The following is a 23620-nucleotide window of genomic DNA, read 5'->3' as shown; positions in this document are numbered from 1 at the left end:
GCAGTCCATGCTGATGATGATTGTACAGGTAAAGTTTTCTGGTACAATTCTTACCAATCAACTTTGATGACATTAACACATCCCGAGTGTTGTTTCTGACCATATGCAACCATTTAGGGCCACAGTTTATTATATTTGGACGACATGGACTGTGTAACAGTCATTTGTTAAAGTTGTTTGAGCTTCATTTGAACCTAAACTATTCAGGACTTTCAGCATAATAATGTTTCTTGTATGATCTGAACAGATTCCCTCTAACCTTGGTTTCCTATGTTTTCACTGCAATACAGAGTCCAAAGAAGATAGAAAATAGGATAGAAGAGAAAAATACTTTATTCATTCCCCAGTGGGGGTAATTCAAATTAGTCAAGTAGCTCAATTTTTTTAGAATATTTACAATGATTGTATATTAGACAACAACAACAATAATAATAACAATAAATGACTTAATACATTTAATTTGAGAAGAACAGCAGTCACTGTTAAAAAGTCTTATGGCTTTGGGGACAAAGGACCTCCTGAACCTCTCAGTCTTGCAGCGTAGTGAGATGAGCCTCTCACTGCAGCTGCTCCTCTGTCCTGCCAGGATGCTGTGGAAGAGGATGTTTATTATTCTCCAAAACAGAATATAATTTCCTCCTCATCCGGTGCTCCACCACAGCACTGAGAGGGTCTAGCACTCTGCCGACAACAGAACTGGCCTTTTTCACCAGTTTGGCCAGGCGTCTACAGTTTTTGTCTGTCCCCCAGCAGACAACAGCATAGAACAGTGCACTCTCAGTGATAGTGTGATAAAACATGCACATCATCTCCCTGCAGACATTGAAGGACCTCAGCCATCTCAGGAAGAAGAGATGGCTCTGGCCCCTCCTGTAAACTGCTTCTATGTTGGCAGACCACTCCAGTTTATTATCCAGCACCATCCCCAGGTATTTGCAGGTCTTGACAGTCTCTATCTCTCCTCCATCAATGCAGACTTACTGGTATGGAGTTTTAGATCTCCTGAAGTCCACCACCAGCTCTTTGGTTTTGGTAGTGTTCAGGAGAAAACAGTTATTTTTGGTCCAGCCATTGAAGGACTCCACAGGGTCCCCGTACTCCTTCTCCTGTCCACCACACACATATGCCACAACAGCCGTAGAGAGTGGCAATTATATATTTGATAATGAATTAATAAAGTAGTACTTACGGTCAGTCATTTAAATAGATTCTGCACATCTGTATGGGGAGCAGGTCTACGTAACAGCACACAAACAGCACAGTGATAAGGAGGAAGTTTCAGTTGCTTTACAGTGTTGCACGTGATCATTGTGCTTCTCTTCACCTTTTATCGAACCAGGTATCGATGGGTCAGTCTAAATGTTGTGTTTACAAAGAATAACACAAAACCTTAAAGAGCTTTGGTATGAAATGAAGGCAGAAATAAGATACTGGGAGAAAAAAGTCAGCCGTGCAACACCACCCACCAGCTACCAGGTATTCTTTAAAGCACTACTTCCTGAATAGGGCTGCTTCAGGGAGCTCATACAGTTCGCATGTGGCAGAGATGTGTGTAGCAGTCCTTGAAGAAAAGAACCCTTCAAAAGTCATCAAAACATCACTTTATATTGGAGTTGATTCATCTTTATGCTGCTTGTCTGTGTCACAAATTTTTCTAACTCAGAACCATCCACAGAATTAAAACTGTAAACTTGTTAAAGCTCTTTTATAATCAGGCAGGACAACTATGACTCCTACACATGCATCCTTGCATCCTTTCTCTTGCTCTCCTTTTATTTCAAGATAAAACTCTCTAAAGTCTTTGAATGTAAAAAGCATTTAGGAGGCTGGTAAATTCACCCCGTGTAAATATTTCCACTGTGTCAGATGTTGTGACATGTAAAGACACAAAAGTGCTGATGCTTTATTTGTTCCCTCACACGGTGAAGAGATGCAAAGGGCAAATCGTGGTGTCTTTGAAAATTAAAAGTCTTATTTTCACATGACTTTACACTTATAAAAACCAAGTGAATATTGGAATATTAGCCAACTTGCATTTGTACCGATAACTGTTACACACTGGATGTTCAGATTTAATGAAAGAAAGCAAAATATAGAATAAAGTGGTACATTTGAACTTCATTACACTTTTTCAACATTTGCAGCTGCAACATAAGAAAAGCCATGAGATAAAGCAGGTGACAAATAAACCCAATCTTTCCTGGGTAATTGGTATTTAATCATTACTTATTATTACTGATGGGTAGTAGTGTTTACATAAGTGTTCTTGTGAAAATTATCCATGCAAAACAAAGCACTTTGAAATTTAACTAAAAGAAGATATCACCTTCTATCCCCCACGTGTGTCTCTGTCACTGTGCTCGTGGTGGCTGAGCTCCAGTAAGCAGCCACTTTGCAAACACGAAGGATTTATGAAACATGTTTCTTTGCATCTATCTCTCAGTAGAACACATTACCTCACTCCTGTGTCTGTCCTACATTAAAGTCATCATAACTTACTGAATTTTTAACTTCTGTCACCTCAAATGTCAGAAGTTCTATCCTGTTACATTATGTTTAGTATTCAGCTGCTCACATTGCATTGCGTTCACCTTCATGTTAGATTTGCAAAGCTGTGACAACATAAATGCAGTGGTTTGCTGGGCTGATGACAGTCCCTGTGTGTAAGCAGGTTTAATGAGTCGCAGAAAAGGGAACATTAACGGAGCACTTAAGCAGTGTCCCTGAAGATTTAGGTAAGGCTCAGCAGAAAACCTCTTTTATAATTGATAAGGACTCTACAATAGTTGTCGGAAATTGACAGGGGTGTGTCCTAACTGCTAAATACTGCATACCTGCAGGAAAGTTTTCACATTACATGCAAAAAAAAATTGTAAATGATTACTTGCAAAACAAAAAGAGAAATGTTGCAAAATATGTATTGTTTTACAGAGCAAAAAGCAAAACATCCCTTTGTTTTTAATACATTTTTTGGGTTTGGTTTCGCATCACACTAATTGTCTTGGTCGGTTTCCCTCCCACATATTACAAAGAACTTCTCAACCCTTTTAACCAATCATTTATTTTGCTACCTGATTAGTTTTGAGTTGGGATTTGTTTTTCTTATTATTTTCAAATAATACAGACATAAATTATGGATGGGAAATGAGAAAAGACCCTTCTTATTAAGTGTTTATTACTTGATTCTGCAAAATAGAAAATGAGATGCAGTGAGCTGAGTTTTGATGTATTTGATAGTCGTGCTTCTACTGTTGTACTATTGAAACTCTGTCTGGATAGATATTCAGTCATCCATCCCTTTTCTAACCCACACATACATGGGCATGCAAACATGCAAACTCTACACAGAAAGGCCCTGGGAGTCAAACCTGGAACCGTCATGCTGTGAGGCGACGGTGCTGACCATTATATGTTCAAACTATAATCTTCTTCAAAGCGGGTTAGTTTCAAGATAAGGTCAACACATGTAAAATAAATTCTTCCTTATTAACGAATTCTCTTAGAAAACAAAAAGATGAAAATCTTCGAAGCAGAGGCAGTGAGAGTTTCTCTCTTCATGTCTGACTAGAGTCAAAGAGTGACTATGCTTTTTGACATTAACTGAGAAGCATCATCATGAGAGACGCATCAGCAGAAGACAGTGTTCATGCAGTCACAGTCATATACACGTCCAACTGATTTCACTGGACAAGTAAAATCCTTTTTGTTCATCATCTGAAAGCCTGGATGACAGAACTTAGAAAATTAGACATTTTCAATAAGCCGATGGTCAGATTTGAATGGTCTTCCGTTTTCACTTTGTTTTCATAGAATACACCAGCAGCACATTCATTTAACGAGATATCCATCCATCCATCATCTGCCGCTTGTCCGGGGGTCGGGTCGCGGGGGCAGCAGCTTGAGCAGAGAAACCCAGACGTCCCTGTCCCCGGCCACTTCCTCCAGCTCTTCCAGGGGGACCCCGAGGCGTTCCCAGGCCAGCCGAGAGACATAGTCTCTCCAACGTGTCCTGGGTCTTCCCCGGGGTCTCCTCCCAGTGGGACGTGCCCGGAACACCTCCCCAGGGAGGCGCCCAGGGGGCATCCTAACCAGATGCCCGAGCCACCTCATCTGACTCCTCTCAATGCGGAGGAGCAGCGGTTCTACTCCGAGCCCCTCTCGGATGACTGAGCTTCTTACCCTATCTCTAAGGGAGAGGCCAGGCACCCTGCGGAGGAAACCCATTTCGGCCGCTTGTATTCGCGATCTCGTTCTTTCGGTCACTACCCACAACTCGTGACCATAGGTGAGGATGGGAACGTAGATTGACCAGTAAATAGAGAGCTTCGCCTTCTGGCTCAGCTCCCTCTTCAACGACGGGTCGGTGCAGAGCCCACAACACTACAGACGCCGCACCGATCCGCCCGTCAATCTCCCGCTCCATTCGTCCCTCACTCGTGAACAAGACCCCGAGATACTTGAACTCCTCCACTTGGGGAAGGATCTCATTCCACCCTTTTCCGGCTGAGAACCATAGTATCGGATTTGGAGGTGCTGATTCTCATCCCAGCCGCTTCACACTCGGCTGCGAATCGCTCCAGTGAGAGCTGAAGGTCACAGCCTGACGACGCTAACAGAACCACATCATCCGCAAAAAGCAGAGACCCGATTCTGAGGTCGCCAAATCGGACACCCTCAACGCCCTGGCTCCGCCTAGAAATTCTGTCCATAAAAGTTAGGAACAGAATCGGTGACAAAGGGCAGCCCTGACGGAGTCCAACTCTCACCGGAAACGTATCCGACTTACTGCCGGCAATGCGGACCAAACTCTGGCACCGGTCATACAGAGACCGAACGGCCCCTATCAAGGGGTCCGGCACTCCATATTCCCGGAGCACCCCCCACAGGACTCCACGAGGGACACGGTCGAACGCTTTCTCCAAGTCCACAAAACACATGTAGACTGGTTGGGCGAACTCCCATGCACCCTCCAGGATCCTACCGAGGGTATAGAGCTGGTCCACTGTTCCACGGCCAGGACGAAAGCCACACTGCACCTCCTGAATCCGAGGCTCGATTATCCGACAGATCCTCCTCTCCAATACCCCCGAATAGACCTTACCAGGGAGGCTGAGGAGTGTGATACCCCTATAGTTGGAACACCTTTTTAAAGAGGTGAACCACCACCCCAATCTGCCAGTCCAGAGGCACTGTCCCCGATGTCCACGCGATGCTACAGAGGCGTGTCAGCCAAGACAGCCCTACAACATCCAGAGCCTTGAGAAACTCAGGACGGACCTCATCCACCCCTGGGGCCTTGCCACCGAGGAGCTTTTTGACCACCTCGGCAACCTCAGCCCCAGAAATGGGAGGCCCCGTCTCCGAGCTCTCCGACTCTGCCTCTTCCGAGCACGTGTTGGTAGAATTGAGGAGTTCCTCGAAGTGTTTCCCCCACCGACTCACAACATCCCTAGTTGAGGTCAGCAAAGCCCCGTCCCCACTGTACACAGTGTTGACTGTGAGCCGCCCCCCCCCCCCCCCCCCCCCCGAGACGCCGGATGGTGGACCAGAATCTCTTCGAGGCCGTCCGGAAATCGTTCTCCATGGTCTCACGAACTCCTCCCAGGCCCGAGTTTTTGCCTCAGCAACCGCCGAAGCCGCAGCCCGTCTGGCCTGCCGGTACCTATCAGCTGCTTCCAGGGTCCCACTGGCCAAAATGGCCCGATAGGACTCCTTCTTCAGCTTGACGGCTTCCCTCACCACTGGTGTCCACCAGCAGGTTCGAGGGTTGCCGCCACGACAGGCACCGACCACCTTACGGCCACAACTCCGATCAGCTGCCTCGGCAATGGAGTCACGGAACATGGCCCATTCGGACTCAATGTCCCCCACCTCCCCCGGGATATGGTTGAAGCTCTGCCGGAGCCCCCACCAGCGGAGCCAACTCACCACCAGGTGGTGATCAGTTGACAGCTCCGCCCCTCTCTTCACCCGAGTGTCCAGGACATACGGCCGCAAGTCCGATGATACAACCACAAAGTCGATCATCGAACTGCGGCCAAGGGTGTCCTGGTGCCAAGTGCACATATGGACACCCTTATGCCTGAACATGGTGTTCGTTATGGACAGTCCATGACCAGCACAGAAGTCCAACAACATAACACCACTCTGATTCAGATCGGGGGGGCCGTTCCTCCCAATGAAGCCCCAGACAACATAGCTCCCAGACTCATTGGGGCACGCAAACTCCCCCACCACGATAAGGTGACAGCTCAGGGGGGAGCGATAAGGTGACAGCTCAGGGGGGAGCTGAACTATTCTCCTTAATTTAACGAGATACACAATTGTAAATCAACAGATCTGATTTAATGATGCGGCAGTGATTTGATCAGCTTATTGATGCAGAAAGGATTCATTCTTTTATTTGTGAGTTTTCCATCCTGCTTTTATTGCAGCAGCTGTGTTGTTTGTTTCTTAGCCTTCTTTCTTCTTATTAGCACCATTCTTATTACATGAACTGTCGTCATAGTGCTGCTTAGCAACATCTCCCTTGTTAGGGTTATTTAAACCAGATAACTGGAGGATATCCTGGATTAGTTGAACCTTGATCATGTGAAAAGCCCTAAGTGAGCTTCTGTGGTTGCGTGATTCAAGCACTATTAATGGCTGTGAAACCATCGAGCTCAGTGTTAAAACTGCTTTCTCACTGTATGATATGAGATGTGGATGCCATTGATAACATTAAACATGTTTGGAAAGTCCTTCCTCCTCACTCCGAGTCTCTGTTTACCAGCAGAACGTGTACTACACCAGCTCCCAGCAGCTTCACCTGGGAGTGCTGAGTCCGACGATCGATGACGACGACAACAAATGTTTGGTGGACGTGAACAGCAGACCCAGGCTGCTGGAGTGCAGCTACGCAGCTACCAAGCACATGAAGCTCACCTGGACATTCACTCAGGTGAGCCTCAACCGCATTCACACAGAGAAGCACATTCGTACAAATGTGGATGAGAAATACTCAGCAAACAGCCTTACAATGCCCATTCCAGGTCCTTTTTTTTTTACATGTTTGGAGACTTTGATTTAATTAGTTTGCTTATTATAATTCTGGATGTTGCCACGACTTCTTGTGTTTGTCTGCTGGACCAAAGCTCATAGCTGTAATGTGTTATTTTTAGATACTATGGGGAATTCGGGCCTCTTCCTTTCCGATGGGTTTCTGACCTAAGACTCTGCTCCTGTTCTTTTCACAGCAGTCATCATTCATTTACTGTTTTTTGTAATAGGCACTTTAAAAGTAATCTGCTTGAGTTGGATAATGAGCTTTTCACACATCCACAGTTTCTGACTTTTAATAACCCTCGCTTATTTTTATTTCGTCACGCTTTTAATGTTGTCTTAAAGTATTACAGATAAGTAGAAGGAGCTGGATAATTAGTAAAAAGACGATGACACTACTGTACTCAAGCTCTAGGCATCTCCAGTTTGTGAGTGCATTTTAAGCTTTTCTCTGTGTCTCCGCATGCTGTTTTTGTGCCAGAGATCAGACTGAATGAGAGGCTTACTTTATCATCGTTTGTCTCTCCTTCCTTACTCAGCGTCTGGTGTCCTTCAGACAACAATGCTACCTCCCTATCCTTCAGCTTTCCAGATCCCACAGTAACTACTGGGCAGACTGGCAGGGGAATTGGCCTCTAATTAGCATCAGCCAGATTCAGAAATCTCACTTCCAATTTGTGTCAGAAGTCAAAGAGATGAAACAAATTAGACTCATCCCCGAGGAGTTTTTTTGGGGAAAAAAAGAGTTCTATTTTCTTCATGAAAAGTTTGAAGAAGTCAAATCTGGCCCCGAGATTGAGCTTTTTCTAGCTTTCTACAAGAGCAGATCAAATGTTAGATGGATAAAAGGAGAATAGTTCAGTAAAAATAGTTTCAAATCAACATTTCATCAATTTTTTTAGGCCAGACTTATTTATTTATCATTGTAAGGAATCAAATGTTCAAGTTAAAAGTAGCTTTAGCTTGTGCAAGGCTAACTCAATTAGTTCTGATGTAGACCTCAGTATAGACCTCACTGAGGGAAGATGATGTATTTTACAAATGTTATTCATCATGAAATGTTGTCTGTCAGTATGTGTCCAAAGTCTGTCCTTGAGGGCTGCTGTCCTGCAGGTTTTAGCTGTTTCCCTGCTTCAACACACCTGATTCGGATGAAATGGATCTCTTCAAAAGATTGTTAAGTTCTGCACAAGCCTGCTAATGATGCATTGATCTGAATCAGGTGTGTTGAAGCAGGGAAACATCTAAAACCTGCAGGACAGTGGCCATCGAGGACCAGGTGTGGACATCCCTGCGTTAGCAGAATCACTCAATCTCATGCATTTTTGGAACAAAAATAATTAGTTTGTTCCCTCTTCTTTTAAACTTGTACATAGCTGCTTGGATGGCGTTCCGGTATTGTCACCACCCTTGGAAAAGAATATTAGATGATCATGCTTCAACAACGTCGGCACTGATAACTTTAGAATTAACATGAAGAAGAGGCACAGTAGCCGTTAAGGGAGGCCAATCTACAACTCTCCCGGAGCTGTTAATCCATTGCTGCAGAAGCTCAATGGTGTAATTATTGGTATTCAGTCACTAGGTTCCTGCTCAGGATAGCCTCAAGCAAATTCATAAGTATTCATAGGCACTTTTAGGCCAAACTTTTCTGATATGTCGCATAAAAAAAGGCTTTTTAGAAAAAGCCACAGAAGTGATGCAAAAGTGTTTATTAAAGCTGCTTTCAATGATATTTGTTGACTGCTTGGACGCTCAAGGCTAAAATGTCTCCAGATTCTGCCCACAGCAGACACAGAGTTTTATGTGTATACTGTATCCAGTGATCAATCTCCTTGCTATATGATGCAGTATCTTTACTTATTTTCTTCTGCCATGTGATTCTGACCTTGCCTGGTTCCACACTTTAGAATCAGTCCACTCTGTTGAGAAGACAGTAGACAGTTCTGTCTAGTATGAGGCTAATTCATACAAATAATGTGTGATTTTCATTTTAAAAAACAGCTTTCTGCTTTTACAGCTTCGGATTAAGTTAATAACATGTTGTGCCTTGTTGAATCGAAAAAAATCTTTCCTTCTTAGAGATAAATGAGGCTTAGACAGAAAGGGAGCAGAGGAAAGTAAAAAGAAGAAGTATACGGGAGGAATTGTGTGGAGGCAGAAGAGGAGGGAAGGAGAAAGGGGGTGGGGTGCAAAAGAAAAGCAAGAGTTAGAAAATAAAAGCAAAGAACAAAGGTGTTCGGCAGTGCAGGACAGAGGTAAAGTGAACAAGGGAATAGGGAACATTTCATGTGAGGCGTACAGTCTGTATTTGTGAATTATTGATGAGAAGATCTTTAAGTTATTGAACAAAGCTTGACCCTGAGGGAACAGGCATCAGAAGAGAGACAGAGCAGGGAAGAAGAGAATACAGAAACATACATTTTTTAATATCTGACCAGCAGTAGTTCGTATTTTCTTCCATGTAGCAAATAGTATTTTCTGATTAGATTACAGTTTTATATATCCACTTCTTATTTTGATGTTTTTTGGCCTTTTTATAGGAACCGCTTACTTAGATTAATTAAAAAGCAAAGTTTTAATTTTTGCTGAGCACATTTCCACTGTTCATTAGACTAACTGCAAAGCCAGAGTGTATCAACAGGCCAACTTCCAACTGCTGTCAAAGTTAAGCCATCAAGAGAAACTGCACTTCTTATTATTGTGTTAGTCCAAATTAAAAAGTGAGTGCAACACCAAAAATCTAGCGAGAACCCTGCTTCAAGTGATCAAATTTAAAGCAGCATGCAGGCTTTCTCTGCTGCTTCACTGTCACATTTTACAGTTACCCCTGCATGTGTGATTTGGATAATCTCACATTTCTGTTGCAGAATTTATGCTATTTAATCCACACTATTTATAAAAGATCTCAGCACAGCTTCACAGATGTTAGATCATGTTCAATTCATTGTAATCAGTAATTTATAACTCCTCCCAGACAGGCACCTACTTACTACAAGTTGTGAACATTGCAAACACCAGCTCATGTTTTTTTTTTTTTTTTGGCTCTGTTAATACCGCTGCGGCTTGAAAGTCAGCGACATCGTTATTGGAAATCTGTAACTGACTCAATTATTAAATCTGGTTTATTAATTTATTTTCTAACTGAAAAATATGACTTTCTATTAGTGTTGAGTTTTACGAAGGAAACATGGGTTTAAATGAGTTGATCTTTGGCTGCACTCTGCATAATAAACCTCACATTTGTTCCGTGTTGCCAGTTCACCTCTGGGGGAGGAATTGTGTGTGTTCTCACAAAAATGTTTACAGAAGACCGGGGATCACACTATTTATAAAATTTGATTAAATGCTTTTTCATACATATTTTTACAGCTTAATTCAGAAAATGATGTGACTTACTGAGACTGAAATAAATAGACGAGTCGCTAAATCACTGGATCTAAATCAACAGTTTTTACCTGTCAAACTGGAAAAACTCAATTTTGTCAGTGTCGCCATAGCAACAAGGGCTCTATCATTTAATCTAAACTAACATCTTTTCCTGAATCCAACTGTGCTATTTGTGTTCATAAAGCTGACCAAAGAGAGGAGAAAACAGCACTGCTCTTTGGGTCGTATTCAGACGGAAGGGATGGGCAATGGCTTTGTTTAAACTGGGTTCATTTTAGCTTAAAATTCATTTTAAATTAATTGCATTTCACATACCCTGAAAGCATGTTGCTCCGCTATTCTGTGTTCTTTCTCTTCATGGGGCGCATTCACTCACCACATCCTTTGAGGTGAACGACTTGATGATTGAGCATCCGGCAGACAGATTGCCTGGCTTGTCATCCCATCTGCCTGACTGCGCTGTCTAATGGCTTTCTGGCTTACTGGCGATCTGACCGACTAATTAACAAGTGCTCCCACCTTAATAGCAGGGAATCAATAGTGGATCCTAACTCTGCGGCCTGCAGAATGACGGGCGAGCTCACGGCAGAATCGAGGACAAGGTGCTGGATAAATGCCAAATGTCTTCCTGTCTCTATGCACGCATACGAGTGTGGAAAGATAATTTGTGGCAATGTGTGTATTTCAGTTTATTCATCAACTCAGACTGTGCACACTCGGTCTGAGCTGCCCTCTTGAGGGAAGCCCAGAAGTAGAGTTCAGACTTTTAAGTACTTTTTGTTGGAAGTCACTCAGGAGGTCACACACTTTAAGAAAGCAAATGGACTAGTTTTCATGAGAAAAGGTAAGAAAGATTAGTGTGATTACTCTAATGGATCTTAAGTCTGCCTACTGTACTGTACCATATACACAAAAAGCCATGCCGTGAAGACCACTATGACAGTGTCCTGCAGCTTTAATGACCCATTAGCAACCAACTGAAACAAAGAATGCTGAAGAAGAAAATGTCTAAATCAATACTGTGGAGCTCCTAAGCTTTCTGATGGCAGAAGCTTTTGGGGAACAGTTTCCACCCATGCTATTGCTCATCAGCTGTGAGTTCAGCGTACCAAAGCCTTTCGTACTTGTAGGCCTCCTTTACTGCATCCTCCATGATGCAGTAAGCTCAATAATGTAGACGAGCTGGAGTGATGCTGACCATAGCTCAAGGTCAAGTCTGAGGTTGGTGGATGCAGTCTCAGCAGGGAATTAGAGTTGAGCGCTGCCTTTGCAGGCTTTGGTTGTTTCCAATGGTGTCCATTTCCTCCCTGGAATTAGGATTGGGGCAACAACAAGATCAACTCTGCTAGCATCATCTCCAGCATACCCTTGGCACACTTGTACTCCTTTGTGGGACTGGAGATGGGTAGTTCTAGTATGCTCTTGCCATAGAGCCCAATGCTGCTGAGGAACCTGGGAGGAAGACAAAGTCACTTCTTAAAGTTTGAGCTAAACAGCCGTTCCAGCTTTTCCACCTTCATGACTGCAACCTCAGACAGGATTAATGGCCACATGAGACGTGGAAGATAGCCAAATTGCAAGTACCATCCATATATAGTCTCTGTGTTTTTCAGTCCTCTTGAATCTGTTTGGATCTTTTGAGGCAGTTGGTTTCTGTACCCAGATTAAAAACCAAACACAGAGATGCTGCTTTCAGTTTTTAAGCACCGTGACTGCAGGTCTGCGTCAACTCTTGCTTCTTTTAAATCAAACTTGAAGACTGTCCTGTTTACCAAAGTATTTAATTAACTGATTTAATTGAATTGATGGTCTTTCCCAGCCACTTGGGAGCATGGGCCAGTGTATTTCTAGTGCCGGTCCCAAGCCCAGATAAATGGTGGGGGTTGTGTCAAGAAGGGTGTCCGGAGTAAAAAAAACGTGCTAAATTTATGATACGAGATCGACCTGCTGTGATGACCTCTGATAAAGGGAGAGGCCGAAAGAAGAAGAAATTAATTGAAGGCTTTGATTCATTTTTATAACTGTAAATTTAGTTTGAATACTTCTATGGTCTATGTAAAGCACTTTGAATCACAGAACTGTTCTGTATAAATGGAATTGCCTTGCCTTCAGCAAGCCTTCCTTAGCCTGTATCTTTAGCTTCTTAACGCTCCATTAAGCAGCAAACTTTGTCTTGATGCTGCACAGAAAGAGTGGATTTATCAGAGCTTTTATGGTTGAAATTGCTTCCTTGAAATGAGTGGTGTGGCGCGGTAGTGAGTCACATTTATCTTGGGATGTGTTAATGCAGAAGTGGTGACTTCATTAGCATCTGAATGTAGAGGTAAAAGCTGTTAGCCGCCTAATATCGAAAATGATCATCTGAAGGAGAAGAAAGGTAAAATTAAAACTAAGCTATTCAGTTACTCTGTTGTATTGTGTGTTCACTTCCCTCTTTTTCATTGTTCTTCTGCCCAAGAAAAGCAGATAATTAAGTTATTAATAGAGGCTGTAAGCTTAAGCTTAATTTGAAGGTTATATATTCGTGTAAATCCTTCACATGATTGTGAATCAATTTATTTTTATAAATATATATATGTTGGGGGATTTTTTTTAGGTTTTCAGGGCCAATGATTAGGTTCACTAAGGGCTCCACAACTGTTCAAAAGCAGTTTAAAGGCCCCAAAGAGTAGAAAGAAGTCGGTTTGGGTGGATCACTGTAAGTGACTTGTTTTAAACTACATCAAGTTATTTGATCTATTGTCTACATGAAAATAATAATTGGGTTTTGTTGTTGAGTGTGGTGCTACAGTAACACGTCACTGTCGCAGACGGTTGCGTCACATCAGTCTCAACCAAGGTCCTCGACTTATGTGCGAATGCAAAATGAAACAGTTCCCCTGGGGCAGTTCTTATAACTAAATTCGAGGTGGACAGTTCTTAGAACTGCGTTCTTAGAACTCTCTGTCTGAATGCGCCTATAATCTCTCCAGTGAGATCTGGTTCTGCCCTGGGGCGTCCTCTGTAATGGTAATTTCAATGTCTTTATTAGAACTGCTTGAGAAATCCACTTTCCCATCTGCACATCAATTGTTTTTTAACCATTTGCCTCTTAATTGCCATCGAGATACAACATCCTGCATCCTGCCCCAAGTGTGAGACACTTTTTTTGACGGTCAAAAGGCCAAAAAGGCACCCAAAGATCAAAGCCCCCTGAGGGGCATTTCTTCAGGTATAAATGTTTTAGTCTCCCCATTGTTCAAAGTCTTTCTTCACCGTGACCGCTGAGGTGCTGATTGACCTTTTCTTTGCCGAGAAAATAAAACTTTGTCAGCCAGGAAAAAGATGTCTGTATTTGATTTTTCATCAGAAGTAATAGGAGAAAAACTTCCCTGACACCTCCCAGTTGGACATGCCAAAAAACCCTCCAAAGAGAGGAACCCAGAGGGCAGCCTAATCAGATGCCCAGACCTCCTCAGCTGACTCCTTTTGATGCAGAGGAGCAGCAGCTCTACTACGAGCTCCCTCCAGATGCTCAAGTTCCTCACCCTATCTCTAAGGCTGAGCCCAGCCACCCTTTCTTACCGCAAAACGATAAACATGTTTCCAGAACCTGTTGATCGCATAATTGAAATCCACAACTGATTGACCTTTATAAATGTCATCCAGAGGTTCTTTCATCCTTTATCTGAATTTAAAGCTTCTGCCATCTAGATACAGAGCTGCTTTTTAAAAAGTCTTGAACTTTTCTAAACTGGTTCATCTGATCCATGATAAGAAATCTAGTTTAACTCAGCATTGTCAAGTGTTACAGCGATTAGCCTGGAATTGGTGTAAGTACAGGTCATTTTTGTTAATCCAGAGTGTAGATTTCCTCTCTGTGTGAGGGTGAATGTTTATGACAGATAGCGTACAGCTGTGTATGTGCTGGATGTGTAAGTGTGGACACTATCACTCTTATGGATCGTTAGTTTTCCAAAATATCACTCGACTCTTTGTGGGCAAACTGCTCTGCACAGAAACAGCTGAGCACACCAACAAACTGAAAGGATCAATATCTTTTCAGTGAACTGAGAGCCTCAAGGAGAACAGGATTGTGTTTCTGTTAAACACAGGTCTGTTTTTTTTATTTCAGTGAAGTCGACCACTTGAGAGCAGAATTTAGGGTTAGCAGCTAAACTAAGCGTGTTTAGGAAAGCTGAAATGCTGTTGTACGCTGATTTCACAGGCCTCTGCTAACTGTCATTCCTCTTTGTGTGTGTGTGTGTGTGTGTGTGTAATGTAAAGCTTGTTGCTTTTAAAGCAAAGCATCCTTTCTAAAGCACACAGCAAGTTTGACACTAATGTGTTTAGTCTCCTCTCTCATGGGACTCAAGCTCATTAAAACATATTACCATTCTTGCCACATAACTGAGGATCTACTTTGGGTGCCAGCCTGTTGTTCAAGTTTCTGAGACGTGCGTAAACACACACACAATGCTCACATTGTAATGGCAAAGCAAGCCTCTTATTTAAAGTGGCATGGTTTGAAACAGTGTGCAAACTTAAAGTAGATGACATATTTTGCATTCCTGTACCATCTTCCTCTGCCTCTCCCCATTCATTTTACTTCACTCAACTTTATTGGCACTAATTTTGCATCAGCAGTATTGCCAACACATCTGAACGCCAGTGAAATAAATAGCTCAATGCTTATTGTATTACAAACATCAAACGTGCTGATATCAAGCAAGCTAGATTGAACTACTTGGGCAGAATGCAATAAAACTGCAGAAATATCATACACATATCATCATAGTTGTCACTATTATTAAACCCTAGAAATCAGAAGACATCAACTCTTGCTCTGGTCTGGACATTTGTTTCACTAAAACCACTGAGTTTCACTCCACCACAGAGCAGATCTTTGTCCACTTGTGCCTTTTCCAGAGCAGAGCAAAGCTAAAGGACCAGCAACAGCACTTACGCAGCCAAAAGCAGCCCACGACTCTGAGACTGCCCCCAAGTGGCAGCAAAACACTATAGCATCTAGACATGTTCAGACCATTAATCAACAGCCTCTTCTTCTTCTGTTCTGACACTATGTGACGTGTGGCCAAATTTGTCTTGGAGACTATTTCTTATTCTAAATAGTTTGTACTGATTGGATGACAGAATTATGCTGCACAAAAACATAGTAGTGACACAACTGCTTTTTTTGCATTTGACAAGTCAGCAGTTCCCAATCGTGTTTTTTCTAAAATATGAGTTTTAAAAAAACATTGTGTGTATGATGCCTGGGCCTCATTCTTTTAATTGTCTTAGTCAGCCACACTTATGAAGATGTGAATAAAAGGGATGCTTGTTCATCATCTTTCTGCTTGAGCTCATCATCCTCATTTTCTGCAGTGTGTTATCTCAGTTTTTACCTCCGATGGGTTTTGAGTCAAATAAAAATCCTATTTTTGATAAACCCTGTTTCCATTTCATGCTGCTGCCCATGAGCCTTTTTTGACTCCTGGCCTAAATAAACCTTCTCCACACACAGAATATTGTCATTGATGAGTTGATGAGTGAGTCACTTCTCACAAGTCAACCCAGGAGAGCTGCAGCAGTCTGGACTCTCAGTCCGCAGTATTAAACTGGATCTAATTTGTGATCACAGGCTGTGAAATTCCAAACACAAGGTCAAATATATTCTGGCTGTGCCTCGAAGCTACGCTGTAAACTAGCTCATATCTTTTTACTGCACATATCCTGCAGCTGGTGGGCTGCATGTTGGAAAATATCCAGAAACTCAAACTTTTAAACTTATAGCTTAAAAGGTTGTTGTGTGTTAATGGGAGAGTTATTATGGAGAACGCTGACCAGTGCGTTTGGAAAATTGTATCTGCTTTTGAATTTGGTGCACTTACGGTTGCTATGCGATAGTGTTCACATTTCAACTGATTAATTTACTCTTAAAATATACATTAAACATGACTAAATGACACATAGTGAGGATTGAGCTGCCGACCTTCTGTTTTTCTGTTTTTCTTTTTCAGTTGGGCACACCCGGACCGTTATATTATATACAACCACAGTGGTTTTACAGGCTATGTATTCTAGAGAGACTGGTGTTATACCTCTCTTTATATACTGTCCAATCTGATGAAAATGCCCAAAGTTTTGCAAACTCTATGAGTCTTTCCATCATTTCACAGATATGCCTGAAGTGAGAACATTCACATTTAAGTGACCAATGGCTAAATGCAGTTAGATTAGCTGATTGGTGGAGACATTAATGTTGTATATTACATCCAAAAAAAGAGCATTACATAACTGAAAACCTCTCATGAAAACACATAATATTGAAATAAACACAGATAAATGTTCCTTATATACCGGTAATAAAAAACCTCCCACACACACAGTTCAAGTGCTTTTACGAACAAAACCAGAAAGCTCCTGTAACCTCGAGTTAAACCTTTTACAGAGACTATTTAGAAGCTTTTGCACATATTAGAGGACAGGAGGGTTTAATTCAAAGTGGAAGGTGGTTTAGTGAGTTAGAGTACCCTGAATGTTTTACTCACCTTGTTTCTCTTTTTTCTCCAGGGGGGATCAATCCAGAACATCGAGTCTCAGCGTTGTCTGGAGATGGTGGAGAGCAGACACTCAGAGTTCACTTTCCAGCTGGTCATTCAGGACTGCACAAGTCAGAAATGGACCATCACAAACATATTGACTGTCCTGCCTCAGTGAACACGGTGACACCAGTCGCTGCCTGGAACAGCTCTCTTCTAATCGACGAGTGGGCAAGTTCAGGTTTAAGTGGGGAGTTCTGATGCACAGTAAAAGTATGGAAGTCCAGAGAGAAATGGACTAAGATGCTGACCTTAACAGAGAAAGTGTCCAAAAAAGTTTCAGTGCTTGACTTATTTTTAACTACAGTCTGCACAGGAAATGATGTGCTCCAATCAGACACGGACCATTGGCACCCTGATAACCGTTTTATACCAATGATCTGAGAGAAGAGGCACTCGCAGATGGAGCTGACGCTCTTAAGATGTCCCACCCTGTAATCAAAACGAGAAAAATGGTGGCTTGTTAAATCATGGCAGCAGTCTGGTTGTTACAGGAGCAGGCTTATGATATATTTTGGGGTCCCTGTTCGCAGTATAAGATGGTGCCTGATCACTCAGCCTCATTTCACAATCACTAGTCAAATTGAGTGAGCATGGTTCCAATGTGTCAGTGTGCAGGTGGTCTGTGCACATTACAGAAAAGTACCTGAAGGCAGGTTATGAATCACTATCATCACATACTGCTGGACTCAGAGTGAAGGCAGTGCAGGTGTTGTACATTTCTTTAGCATCACAAAGAGGATAGAAAGTGTCATGAGGAGTAACCGAAGCGTGATATAAACCACCAGTGTGATAGAAACTCTGTTCCTCAGAAGTTTCAGAGTGTGATTTGGAATTAATTGGACCTGAACCAAAGCTGTCGATCACACCAGCAAGCGGCATATTATGTGCTCACAGACGGAGCAGATGATTCATCCAGAAAAGAAACAGCTGGGCAAATGAGTGAATGTGATATGGATACTGTTAAGAAGATCAAGAACACCTCAAAGATGAGTCAGATTTCTGTGTAAACGCATCGGTGTGCAAAAACCTGAAGCCATACCCAGGATTTAACAAATACTGCGGTCATGACATTTTTCCAGGATTCCAACTGCATTTGAAACTATTCAGTATAGCCAACAAAAAGGTATTTAAAGAAACCACAGCTATTATAGACCACTCTTTACTTTAATTTTAATCCAACATGTGTACTCAGTGCTGGAGGAACCCATGTTCTTAAAGAGCTTGAGCTCAAACCAGGCAGGTAGTGATGTCACAGAGGCTGCTGAAAACTAGATCTAAAAAGATACAGATGATTTAAGCTATTCTTCACTTGAGATGACGTTGGAGTTACATTGAGAGCTAATTTGTGAGCAGACTAAACCCAGAATACTAAAGCCCACCAGGTGCAACAGACAGTCTACAACCCCAATTTCTAAAAAGTTGGGACGGTATGTAGCTTTCAACAGTTTTTTTACCTTTTTTCCTCAACATTTTTTTATTTGAGTTGTACATACAACACATTACTCCTACTGAGAAGATGTCTGATTATGAAAAAAAAACTACAAACACCTTTGAGAGATTAAAGTGAACATATTTTTATGTGAAAACATGTCACCTTTAAAAACAGCCACCAAGAAACGCTTCATTCTTTTACCTGAATCAGGGATGGATGCTACATATCAGAGGCTTAAACATGTGGTTCATCACAGCATGTAAACTGCTTTTGCGTATGCATGTCCCATAAAATTTTGGTAACTTGAGTTTTTATTTTCCAGATGACTCACAACTAGAATATTGATAAGACACAAGAAATAAAAAGGACAGAAATGACACGGAACAAAATAAACATGAAAAAAGATACAATTGACATAATACACAAGAGCATGAACATGACAAATATTAAAGTAGATTAAATGATAAAAATAGAATACATAAAACTGAAGGCAGTCAGCTTTTTACAGATCCATGAAAAGTAAAAGTTTCCTCACAAATGTTTCTTCCTCCTTTTCAGAGTAACTAAGAGATTCATGGCAGAGGCAGGTAAACAGGTACAAGAGAAGTCTATAAAGAGCTTTAAAAAGAATAGAGATGTGTGAAAATAAACACCAAGTTCCAGTGTACAGACACAAATTTGACAAAACATCAGCAAACAGAGGCACAGCGTCCAGCTGAATGAATGAAATGAAACAAAATGGATGAATGTCACGCAGCAAATTAAGAACTATGACTCAACAATGAACATAATCTGTCAGACGGCACGTTTTCAGCAGCCTGCCTGGTTTGACAAGTTTATCTGGAAGAGAAAACACAGACGAGTGGTAGATTTTCCTGCATTCATTTGGACCTCACGCTTTTGGGTTCTTTGATATTTAGCTTAATTCAATTCAGTTCAGTTTTATTTATATAGCCCCAAATTACAACAATTATCATCTCAAGGCACTTAAATAATATAGTCCAATTCAAGCCAATTGGAATTCAATTCATTGTAATCATAATCCAATTAATTCATATAGAGCCAATTCAAAAAATATTATCCTAGCTAAGGAAACCAACAGATTGCACCGAAACTTGTCTTCAGTCAAATCTTCCGTCCTGAGCGTGCCTGAGGCAACTGTGGAGAGGAACGACTCCCTTTTAACAGGAAGAAACCTCTGGCAGAACCAGACTCAGGAAGAAACCTCTGGCAGAACCAGACTCAGGAAGGGTGGCCGCCTCGACTAGCTGGGGTTTGAGAAGACAGAAAAGAGGGAAAAGAGGGGGGAAAACACCATAACACCACTCAAAGGATACCTGTTGGGACAGGGAAACACAAGTTAATAACCACAATAATGTCACATGTATATAAAATCATTTGAGAAATTAAACGGGGAAAAAGAGAGCAAAGTGAGGAAAGGTGTGACAGATGAGGTCCCCCAGCAGTCTAAGCCTATAGCAGCTTAACTATGGGATGTTTCAGGATTACCTGAGCCATCCCTAACTATAAGCTTTGTCAAAAACTAAAGTTTTAAGCCTAATCTTAAAAGTGGAAAGGGTGTCTGCTTCCCGGACATTTACTGGCAGCTTATTCCACAAGAGAGGGGCCTGATAACTGAAGGCTCTACCTCCCATTCTGCTTTTAGAAACTCTGGGAACAACAAGTAAACCTGCAGTTTGGCAGCGAAGTGCTCCGTTAGGAAAATATCTTACAATGAGATCTTTAAGATATGATGGAGCTCGGTCATTAAAAGCTTTATATGTGAGGAGAAGAATCTTAAATTCTATTCTGAATTTAACAGGGAGCCAATGAAGATAGTCTAAAACTGGAGAAACATGATCTCTCCTGTTAGTTCTCATCAGAACTCTGGCTGCAGCATTTTGGCTCACCTGGAGGCTTTTCAGAGAATAAGTTGGGCAGCCCAATAATAACGAATTACAGTAGTCCAATCTTGAAGTAACAAATGCATGAACTAGTTTCTCTGCATCACCCTGAGACAGGATGTTCCTGATTTTAGCAATATTACGAAGGTGAAAGAAGGCAGTTTTCTAAATAGCTTCCGAAGGACGCCGACTTTCGCCAAACGGTTCTCGGTGAGTAGATAAACGTATTTTATGCCAGAAATAAGGTCTAGGTTTAAAAGAAATCTACAAAATTTGCTGCAAGAGAAATGAAGAACAACAAGTGCATTTTGGTTGATTGCACAATGCTTAGAAAGCCTTCTAAAGTGGCATTGGTTTTGCTTTTATAACAGCCAGATTCAGTAGTGGTGGCTGCAGTAAGGTGGAGATTGATCAATGTGGGTAAACTGGAACTGAATTAAATGATGGGATGAGGATGATCTATTAAACTAAAAAATATATTATAACTGTCCATCATTTGGGAGTACAACTTTCTGACCTAAATCAAATTTTGACCACATGTAACAGGTACTTTTAGCCCCAGGATGTATTTTCTTCAATGAGCTAAATAATTGCTGTTAGCTGTTGTTTGTGTTTCCACTTAGGTGTAAAGTAGCAGGAAGATTTGGCAAAGAAGTCCACTAACGTGGACTTCAGCCGCAATCCCACAAATCAGCAATGTGGCACTTCCCTACAGAGTTATGCCAAGAAAGCAACTGTTTATTTCTCTGATTCACTGCTTTGTTAATGCTCTTAATGGCCCCCCTTATTCATTCTCAAGACTCATTTAAATGGATAAGAATGGCTTTTACAAGCTGCAGTGGAGATTAAACTTGAGCTTACTGAGACAGAAACGCAGCAATAAGATGTTGAGAATACAAGAACAATCAGATAAAGTGCAGTGAACTCTCAATAATACAACATCCCAACCAAGGCCAGTTTGGAGGATGAAATAACTCCCTATTACTATATTTAGCCCCTTCTCCCTGCAATGAAAACGTAGGGGTTTAGGGATGACAACCCTTCAAAAGTCCGTTGTTGCTGGGAAAAGTTTCTGTAGTCGACAGCACCATTAAAATTTTATTACAGGAGGAGGTGCAGGTTCACCCAAGTCACTTTAGGAGCTACAACATGGTCAAGCTACGTCACTGAAACTTGTTAAAAGGTAGCAAATTTAAGAAATGTTGGACCTCTCTGCAGAATCATGTAGAGTAATTGTGCAGAAATCCAATGAGGGATATGAATAGTTACGTCACTGATAAAAGATGAGTGCTTGACAGAAAAAATAATTTGCTTCTACATTTTTGGTCATTGGACATAGTTAAAACACTGGTGTGAGTTTGGTGTGTGTGTGTGTATGCCCTATTATTTTTGCTTTATCCTGTAATTGCTGGCTCATTTAAAGCCCTGAATCATGGGTATTCATCAGGTAATAATGCTAAATTTGATGGCAACAGGGAACGTGGAGTTTCTCCAAAAACACCATAAAAAGTCAGATTGTTTTAAGCAGTTCATACATGAAACAACACAAATCTTATCTTTTCCTTAATCCAAAAAAAATATTGGTCACACTATCTTTAAATAATTTTACTCTTTCTGTACTTCTTATATGCATCAAATGCAATTTAATTCATTCAAAGGAAACTGTGAACAAGTAAACTGGCTGAAATATTGAAATACAACAAAGTGTAATTTTCAGTTAAATTCAGTTAATATCAATCAATATCAGACATGTGGATCTGACTTCTGGAGTTTCATTTGTGCCTAAATTCTGAACATGTGATGGGACAGTTTCAGCACCAGATTTTGTTGATGGATTATTGTTCAGTTGCTGTTTCTCTTGAAAAGAATGATCCAAAATGATCTAAAATGATCCATTGCTTGTGTTGGCACAACAACCCCGAACAGGCTGAGCGTGTGGCATGCAATCTTTATGTATGAGCTGAGCTTTTTGCTGATTGGACACTTTGCTTCTTCTACTGCTTAATCATTTGCTCAACGTTTAACGCACTCCAGAAGTTACACCCTCATCGTAAAGCTCCTGATTAAATATAACTGATTGCAATCAATCTCTCAATAATTTAAAGCCCCGGCCTTCAACAATCTCCATGAATAATTCACGCAAAACTGGAGGAGCTTTGATTATTAATTTGTCTATTGTATATTGAAAACTTTTCACTGTCAATCAGAGCCCTCTGAAGTGGCAGTCACACGATGTGGAGGGTTAGAACTGTACAAAGAGTCTTCTGTCGGCTACTGTGTAGCATCTCTTACTAAACCTTCTGTTGATCTTCAGTTCTTTTTGTGGCTCAGGTTTGTAGATCCTGAAAGTTTTAAAGTATCTCAATTTTTGGGAAGCTCTTACTATATCAACTCATGAAATGTCCAAGCTATTTTATTAGTGTATTTAAATTGAATATTTATTAAGTACCAATAATAAAAACAGATGATGTCAACACTTGCCGTTTGTGACTTTTTTCTTTCTCATCCTATTTCAACACTGAATATTCAGTCAGTGGGCATCTTGTTTTACTGTCTGTGTTAAAGATGGATAAAGACAAGTGGTGTAAGAAGTGAGGCCAAAGTGAATGTAATACCACCGATGGCCACTAGGTATCCGAAACATCTTAATTATGGTTATGGTTATGGTTATGATGCAGTCATGATTTTAAAAAACGCTGACTGTCAGTCTCTCATTGTAAAATCTTCTGTATATTGACTTTATGGGACTGGATAGAGTAGTGGCAAGACACCTTTCATGTGGGTGACCTGGGATAAAATCCAGGTACCACCCCCAGTAGGGGTCCTTAGGCAAGACCCCCTTACCTTACCTGCCTGCCAGTGTAAGTCGCTTTGGATAAAAGCATCTGCCAAATGCTTAAACATAAGCACTAACACTACTTCTTATTTCTCAGTTTGTAATTTCTCATTTCTCTGCAGATTGAAAGACATGTTGCAGTCTGTCCTTTCCTAAGCACTGTTCACAAGCTCCCTATTTGCATGGCCAGCAGGAGGAACATAAGCAATAATTTGAAACTGTGTATCTGTCTGCAAGGTAAAAGTCATTATCCTGCTTTGGTTCCCACCAACTCCTGAGAAGCATATGTGGCTGTTTAGCTGCTAAATGCTCCGCTGTGTTTACCAGCTAATTGGTTACGCCATCTGTTCTGGGAGGTCAACTGCAGCTTATTTTTGCAGAAAACTGCCTCCTTCTACAGCTGGAAACGAGGCTGACCAAAAAACAAAGA

The 23620-nt window shown here is 41.5% G+C and overlaps 2 protein-coding genes across 2 annotated transcripts in view; both read left to right on the top strand.

Moving 5' to 3' along the window:
• Window positions 1–19438, top strand: part of galnt18a (UDP-N-acetyl-alpha-D-galactosamine:polypeptide N-acetylgalactosaminyltransferase 18a) — a 142382-nt gene extending 122944 nt beyond the window's left edge. The window contains exons 10-11 of the mRNA XM_072386634.1: window positions 6776–6940; window positions 16987–19438. Coding sequence (XP_072242735.1) covers window positions 6776–6940; window positions 16987–17133 — 312 coding nt within the window. The 3' untranslated portion in view covers window positions 17134–19438. The remainder of the gene's footprint in view (window positions 1–6775; window positions 6941–16986) is intronic.
• LOC140307661 (BTB/POZ domain-containing protein 10-like) overlaps window positions 16067–23620 on the top strand; it is a 52509-nt gene continuing 44955 nt past the window's right edge. Inside the window, exon 1 of the mRNA XM_072386637.1 lies at window positions 16067–16076. The gene's annotated coding sequence lies outside the window, so the exon portion shown is untranslated. The remainder of the gene's footprint in view (window positions 16077–23620) is intronic.

Source organism: Leuresthes tenuis, unplaced genomic scaffold (assembly GCF_036924035.1).
Source record: "Leuresthes tenuis unplaced genomic scaffold, fLeuTen1.0.hap1 SCAF_5, whole genome shotgun sequence".
Lineage (NCBI taxonomy): Eukaryota > Metazoa > Chordata > Actinopteri > Atheriniformes > Atherinopsidae > Leuresthes > Leuresthes tenuis.
This window is presented reverse-complemented; position numbering and strand designations above follow the sequence as displayed.